Below are 7,256 nucleotides of genomic sequence, written 5' to 3' on the forward strand. Positions count from 1 at the left end.
GGAACAGCTGTCACTTGTCACTCTTTCCGGAGTGGCCTGATGGTGCTCACCTGCATGGAGCTCACCTGTGGAAGAGTACACACACGAACACTCCCCAAGGAACAGGATGACAGGGGCTCCGGGAAAGGCTTTACTATTCATCCATTTGTTCATTCATTCACTCAGTGATGATTGTCGGGCACCTACCACGTGCCAGCTAAGGAGATACAGCTCTTTCCCTCATGGAGCTAACCTTCTATTGGAGGAGACAGGAAAAAATAACAGACAACTGGAAAATAACAGTTATAAGCTGTAGTAAGTGATAGAAAGGGAGCAGAGAGAGATGCCACAGAGAACAATAAGTGGAGAGTTTGTCAAGGGGAGCGGGGGATGGGTCTCCAGGCCATGTGGGGAGCTGGTGGCCAGGGTTTCAGGACCTACATGGGCAAGAGCCCTGAGGCAGTGAAAAGCTTGACATATTCTAGAAACATAAAGGCGGCCAGTGATGCCAGAGCATAGTGAGGAGGTGAAAAGCAGGGCCAGATGGAGGTGGGAGGTGTTGACAGGGGTCCGATCAACTGGGGCCTGAAGCAGTGGGGAACTTGGTTACGGTCTGAGTGTTCAGGAAGCCAGTGTGGGGGGTGGGAGGTGGCAAGGAGCATTTTTATGGCTGAGAGAGGAGGATGAGACAAGAGCCATAGTCCAGTGGTAGAGGAGAAGGAGGGGAGATGGTGCAGGAAAGCACTGTGCATCCGAGGCTGCTGGGGAATCAGCCAACGCCCAAGGCCCCCATGCGTGTGCTTGGTCTGTCCCTGCCATGCTGCCATGGGTGCTGGCACGTGCCACTGGGGTGCATGCCTGTGCATCGGCGTGTGGCCTCCGTGACATGCTTGTGTGTCCCTGCCCTTGCAGGCATCATGCTGGGCCGCATGGGGGACAATGGAACCCCGCTAGTCAGCTTCTGCCAGTGCCTCAATGAGTCCGTCATGAAGATTGTGGCAGTGGCTGTGTGGTAAGCCTAACTGGGGGTGGAACTGTCCCCTTCCACCTTCACCCCTCCCCCTTTCAGCCCTGCCCCTGGCAGATGGAGGGACTCCATGGTCCCTTCCACTGCTTTCCTGCACTGGAGGCTCAGCCCTGGGCACATTCTGCCTTCCCTGCCCAATTCTAGTTCCAGCCCTGGGCCTGCCATTTCTGGCCTGACCAGGCCCACCAGAGGACAGTGACAGAGTGGCCCTGCTCTCCTGGCCCAGTTCCCCCATCACATGGAGTCTCATCAGCTCAGCTTTTGGAGAAGGGAAACACTGGAAATGAGAACCAGCGGCCACCCCTTGGTTCACAGCTCAGGCCTTAGGAATCTTCTAGTCTAACGTCATACATGGGGGGACATGCAGAGGCCTGCCCCAGGTCACCCGTGAAGTTTGTGGCACCGCTGGGCTGCAGTGAGGGCCTGCTGAGGGCGAGGGCCCTCCTCAGAGGCCTAGACAGGAAGGCATGGAGGGCAGAGGTTGTGCAGGGCTGGGCTGGTTGAGGGTCATGGTATTCATGATACCACATACCGGGCATCTTGGTACATGGTCTTATTCAGTGCTCACGGGACCCCAGGAGGCTCAGGGGGCATTGGGCCAGGCAGCAATGCAGTTTCAGGGCTGCCTGGGACCCTTGCCTGCCTGGCACTGACCTGGCCGCCTGCCCCCAGGTACTTCCCCTTTGGCATCGTGTTCCTCATCGCCGGCAAGATCCTGGAGATGGATGACCCCACGGCTGTCAGGAAAAAGCTGGGTTTCTACGCGGTCACCGTGGTGTGTGGGCTGGTGGTCCATGGCCTCTTCATCCTGCCCCTGCTCTACTTCTTCATCACCAAAAAGAACCCCATTGTCTTTATCCGCGGCGTCCTCCAGGCCCTGCTCATTGCGCTGGCCACCTCCTCCAGGTAGCCCTGGGAGATGGGTAGGGTGGAGTGATGGTGGACAGCTGAACTCTGTTCATCTGTCCACCATCACTTGGCCTAGCCCCAGAACCCTGGAAAGTTCAGTCTGGCCCACTTCACAAACTTGGGGGTAGCTACGGACAATGGTAAATGAGACCAATTTTTGGAATGTATTGCTTGAGGCCCCACTGGCCCGAATGGCAGAAAGCCCTTACCGCCTCTTAAAGCCTTCCCCTCCCCAAAGGCCTACATCCCTAAGGTGTACTCAGTCCACACGGGGATGGCTTCCACACATCCGGGGGTCAGGACAGCTGACGAGGGCTGAATCTGCAATGGCTGTTGCCTTTTGCCGCCATGTGGTGCTCCTGTTGGAGTCAGGCCCCGCATTGTTTAGGGAGTTGGCCTGCCTCCTGCCGTGGGGACATCCCAGCTGGATGCCCTGTCACGACCTTGACAGTGTAACTAACCAGTGGGGATTTGAATCACGGTTCTGTCGCACACTGGCTGTGTGACTGTGGGCAAGTCACCTGACCTCCCTGGGCACCAGTTTCCTCATATGCAGTTTGGGGATCATGGCAGAGGATCACAGCCTCTGCCTCCACGGGTTGCATGGGAACTAGTGGGGATAACTCACCAGGGGCAAGACGGCTGCTCTGGGCTAAGTGAGGTGGCGTCTACTCTCAAGGATCGCAGCCCACAGCTGAGCGCAGAGGCAGAGCTGGAGGCGTGCAAACCCAGCTGCCTGTCTATTAAGGTGGAGAAAGTGCTCTACATCCTCTGTGAAGCAAGGGCGGCTCTCCCCACAGCAAATGTCCAAGCCCCACATGCAGGAAGTTGCGTGAGCTCAGGCTCCTGTCCTTTTGGAGCCTGGCTCCTCCCTCCAGTCCTTACTGCTCTCTCTTCTCTGGGCCTCAGCTTCCCAATCTGTCAAATGGGAACCAGGTCCACCACAGAGCTCCTTCCTTGGCAGCCAGATAACCCCGCTCCTGGCAGCAGAAGCGCCTCACGCAGAACTCGGAGGGGCAGGGCCCCGGTGAGGAAAAGCCCTAGGAGCCTCATCTGGGAACCTCCACGCAGGGCAGAGCCAGGGGGTGGAAAGGAAAGACAAAGTCCCAAGTGGCTGCCAGCCCCCATACCACAGCCAATCCCTGCTGGAGCCAGCAGCCCATCTCCTGCTTGGCAGAAACTACAGCCGCGAGCTCGGCACATCTGGGGATATCATTGCAGGCTCTGGAAAATGGACGTGGGCTCCCCAGGCACTGGCCTGTGGGAAAGGAAGGGCACTGTGGCCAAACCAACCTGAGCTTTAGTCTCAGCACGGCCACCTGGAGCTCAGGTAACAAAGACAGTAACAATCATAGTAATGGCTGCCACCGCCTGCCTGGAACGTGCCAGACGCTGTTCTAAGCGCTTTCTTGTTGAATCACCCTAATAGCTCTGTAATCTAGGTATTGTTTGGGACAAGGAAACTAAGGCACACACTGGTCAAGGAACCCACCAGAGCCACTTGGCTAGTAGGAGGCCAGAATCTAAATCCAGCAAGTCCGGCCCCAGAGCCCTGCTATTAGCCACTTTATCTATGCTTGGTACAGTGGTATGACTTTGGGTCAGCCCCTCCTCCCCTTGGGCTTCAGTTTCTTCATCTGTAAAATGGACCCAGAACTCTTCCTTTGCAGGAAGCTGTGAGGATCAGAGAAAAGTGTGTGTAAAACACAATGCCTGGTGCACAGTAGGTGCTCTGTGGTGGTAACTCCTTTCCTGTCCTGTGTGGCTGGTGGGGGGTCTCTGGGGCCCTAGGCTTGGGTGGGTCTGGCTGGGCCACTGATCACACCCTTGCCAAGGATGCCATTTGAGACCCTTTTCAAAGCTCCTTCATGTGTCCTCCCCCCATGATGGGTGGGCTGCCTGGGGTGGGGGCAAGCTTCCTGTCCCCAGCACGAAGGCAGCCCAGAGACCCGGAGCACCCTGGGAGACGGTGGTAGGCATACACTGGCCCCTCTGCCCACAGCTCAGCCACACTGCCCATCACCTTCAAGTGCCTGCTGGAAAACAACCACATTGACCGGCGGATTGCTCGCTTCGTGCTGCCCGTGGGCGCCACCATCAACATGGACGGCACAGCACTCTATGAGGCCGTGGCCGCCATCTTCATTGCCCAGGTCAACAACTATGAGCTGGACTTCGGCCAGATCATCACCATCAGGTACACACCTGACACCGCATCCCCAGTGTGGATTGGCGGGGGGAGAAGAGGGCACAGGAAGGGGCTTCCGGATTCTTGAGCTCTCAGATCTGATGGGGTCTCTGAGGTGCAGAGGAGGCAAGGGGTTTGTTCCTAGCTGCACAGCAAGTCAGTGCTGTGGCTGGGATGTGACCTGGCTTCTGTGACTCAGGGCTCCTTCCCCAGCGTCACCCTACAGAGGGGGAGCTCTGAGCAGGCTGGGAAAGGCCTGCAGTCTGGCATGCAGGGCAAGGAGGGGGCTAAAGGCAGGCACAGGGGGAACAGAGGCCAGGGGCGGGACGAAGGGACAGAGGAGGGACTGCTAGTGTGGCTGGAGCTGAGGGAAGGGTGCTGGGGTGAGGGCCAGAGGCTGTGGGGGAGGCCTTGCGTGCCAGCCTGAGGGCGTAAGTCTGGCCCTGGGAACCAGGCCCCAGAGGGAGGCTGGGCAGAGCCGTGTGGATGGACGACCTGAATCTCTGGCCAGCTCTCTGGAACCCGACAGAGGCAATGGCTCCAGGCACAGGCTCTTCTACAAACTCCTCAGTAAGTTCTGCTGAAGCCAGAGATGGAGGCCCACGGAGCCCCAAGACCTTGAGCAGGGGGATGGCCCCCACCCTGAGAATTTCCTGATGTGGCATTCCTAACAACCCCTGACCTGTAGGGCTGTCCCCAGAGGCCCTGGCATTCTGGACTCCTTCTTGGAGCCAGGGCTCCCACAGCGAGGCCTGCCCCTCCTGCTCCTCCTCTTCCTCTCCCTGCCCCTCCTGCAGCATCACGGCCACAGCGGCCAGCATCGGGGCAGCTGGCATCCCCCAGGCTGGGCTCGTCACCATGGTCATCGTGCTCACCTCCGTGGGACTCCCCACTGACGACATCACCCTCATCATCGCTGTCGACTGGGCTCTGTGAGTGGGGTTTGCCCCCCACGTGCCTCATCCCCCTGGGCAGCAGGCACTGAGGGTGGGCTGGGGGAACTGCCATCGTTTGGCACAATGGGGGTGCCCTACTCACTGACACCAACCTTTGTGGGGCCCAGTTTTCAAAATGAAAATGTGCCTACCCTTGTTCAAAAATTATAAAGAATTTCAAGAGGGTGAGAGCAGAGCATTAGACCAAGCCCAGACCCTTTTAAGCATGGGCACCGTCCACATGCCCATGAAGGCTGCCGTGCACCAACCTGCGCTGGCACTGCCCAGCGGGCAGTAGGCTCGAGAGGACCGGGGGGCAGTAGGCTCGAGCCACAGGCTCCAACCTGGCTGCCAGCTGCAGGTGCTGCAGGGCTGAGCCCTGGCCTCTGCCAGCTCCTCTTACCAAAACTGTCACCCGCCACTCACTGCCCACCTTGGCTCACCAGGGACCGTTTCCGCACCATGATCAATGTGCTGGGTGACGCGCTGGCGGCGGGGATCATGGCCCACATCTGCCGGAAGGACTTTGCTCAGGACGCAGGCACGGAGGTGAGAGCAGCGCCTCCCTCCCAGCCTGGCCATTGGGAGACTGGAGCTGGGGTGGGGGTGCCAGTCTTTTCACCAGCTGGGCCTCCTCTTCTGGACAGGGGGTGACTGAGTCCTCTCACAGCTAGCTGTTGAGCACTCATCATCATGGGAGGAGGAGTGGTAAACAAAGAAAGACAAACCCTGTCCTCAGGGAGCCTGTACCCCGGTGTGGGCGTGCCCTCTATCCTGCCAACAATGCAAACATTTGTGTGTCTGCTCAGGGTTTCGTGGCAATAATTATGTGTAGCAGGCTGTCCCACTCCCATTGGAGGGGACAGGCCAGGGACCCACCAGTTCCCTCACTGGACTGTGTGTGTCTGGTCCCTCCTCCACTAAGACAACCTCAAAAGGAGGCAGGACAGATTGGAACTGGGGCCCAGAGAGCCCCTGTGTGACCTATCAAGGTCCCACAGCACATCCGTAGGAAACCCAGTCACGTGGTTTGCGCGTTCAGTCCTCCCTGGTGTCTAACCTCACTCCCGACTGCTGCTGCCAAGGCCTGTTTCCCCTCCCCAGAAACTGCCGCCCTGTGAGACCAAGCCAGTGAGCCTGCAGGAGATCGTGGCAACCCAGCAGAATGGCTGTGTGAAGAGCGTGGCTGAGGCCTCGGAGCTGACCCTGGGCCCTGCCTGTCCTCACCACATCCCTGTCCAGGTGGAGCAGGACGAGGGACCAGCTGCCACCTCTCTGGACCACTGCACCATTGAGATCAGTGAGCTAGAGACCAATGTGTAGCCTGTGGAGCCGCAGGGGCTGGGGAGGCCTCCAGGGCTTGGGGCCAAGGGCAGCGCCTCAACTCACTAGCTTTCTGAGCATTCGACAGGAGCCAGGCTCACACACTCCTCCCGCCCTTGAGAGGCCAGAATCAGTGCCACGTGCCAGACTGTGGAGACTCAGGAAGGGAAAGAACTGCATGTGGGAGCCCCAGCTGGAGACTGATGGCCTGTCACAGCCCAGGTCCCGGCTGTGACATTTCCACCGTGTTGACCTATGAGGGTGGCAGGCAGGGGCTATATGGTCCCACTTTCTGGATCACAGAGCTGAGGCTCCGTGAGCTGAAAACAGCTGCCCTGGGTCAGGGCCAGGACTCTAACTCAAGTCCTCCAGGCCCTGGCCCCTCTCTCTGGGAAGACACGGGCCCACGGGGCCAGATGCCAAGGGTCTCCGCCACCCCTGCAGGAGCTCGGCCGCCACCACTGCCTTCAGTTTATGAAGACACAACAGTGTTCTGGTTCTGCCCCAGCTGAGTTGCTGTCCAGGCCTGTCCCCTTCCCTGCCCCTTAGCACGTGGCCTCAGACAAACAGCTCTCCCTGGGCCAAGGCCGCTGCCTGCCACGGGCCACAGCCTGTCCCATGTCCCATCAGTCTCACCAGACGTCTCTCACAAAGCTCGGCCCCTGTGGAGACAGGATGGTGTCAGAGGAGCTGAGGGTCCCTTGGAAACACCTGGGCCAGCCTCCCACAGGACAGGCGGGCCAGCCAGGACCGGGGAGCCAGGCCACCCTGGAGCCCTGGGGTCAGCACTGTCCACGAGCCTGTGTGATGAAGCTGTGTTAGATTTTCTACTCCCTTCTGTGTTTGCAAATACAGTGATAACTAAATAAAGGTATTTTGTTTTTCAAGTCTTGTG

General features: G+C 58.8%; 1 protein-coding gene across 2 annotated transcripts in view; it reads left to right on the forward strand.

The window, feature by feature from the left end:
* Positions 1 to 6,374, forward strand: part of SLC1A7 (solute carrier family 1 member 7) — a 44,760-nt gene extending 38,386 nt beyond the window's left edge. The window contains exons 6-11 of one of the 2 annotated variants that reach the window (XM_039238986.1): positions 892 to 991; positions 1,679 to 1,912; positions 3,918 to 4,112; positions 4,901 to 5,035; positions 5,485 to 5,587; positions 6,143 to 6,374. In XM_039238986.1, the coding sequence (XP_039094917.1) occupies positions 892 to 991; positions 1,679 to 1,912; positions 3,918 to 4,112; positions 4,901 to 5,035; positions 5,485 to 5,587; positions 6,143 to 6,361 (986 nt within the window). In that variant the 3' untranslated portion in view covers positions 6,362 to 6,374. The remainder of the gene's footprint in view (positions 1 to 891; positions 992 to 1,678; positions 1,913 to 3,917; positions 4,113 to 4,900; positions 5,036 to 5,484; positions 5,588 to 6,142) is intronic. The other variant, XM_039238991.1, reaches the window with a different exon arrangement.
* Positions 6,375 to 7,256: the final 882 nt, after the last annotated feature.

Source organism: Hyaena hyaena, unplaced genomic scaffold, assembly GCF_003009895.1.
Source record: "Hyaena hyaena isolate Hyena2069 unplaced genomic scaffold, ASM300989v1 scaffold_5, whole genome shotgun sequence".
NCBI classification, from domain to species: domain Eukaryota; kingdom Metazoa; phylum Chordata; class Mammalia; order Carnivora; family Hyaenidae; genus Hyaena; species Hyaena hyaena.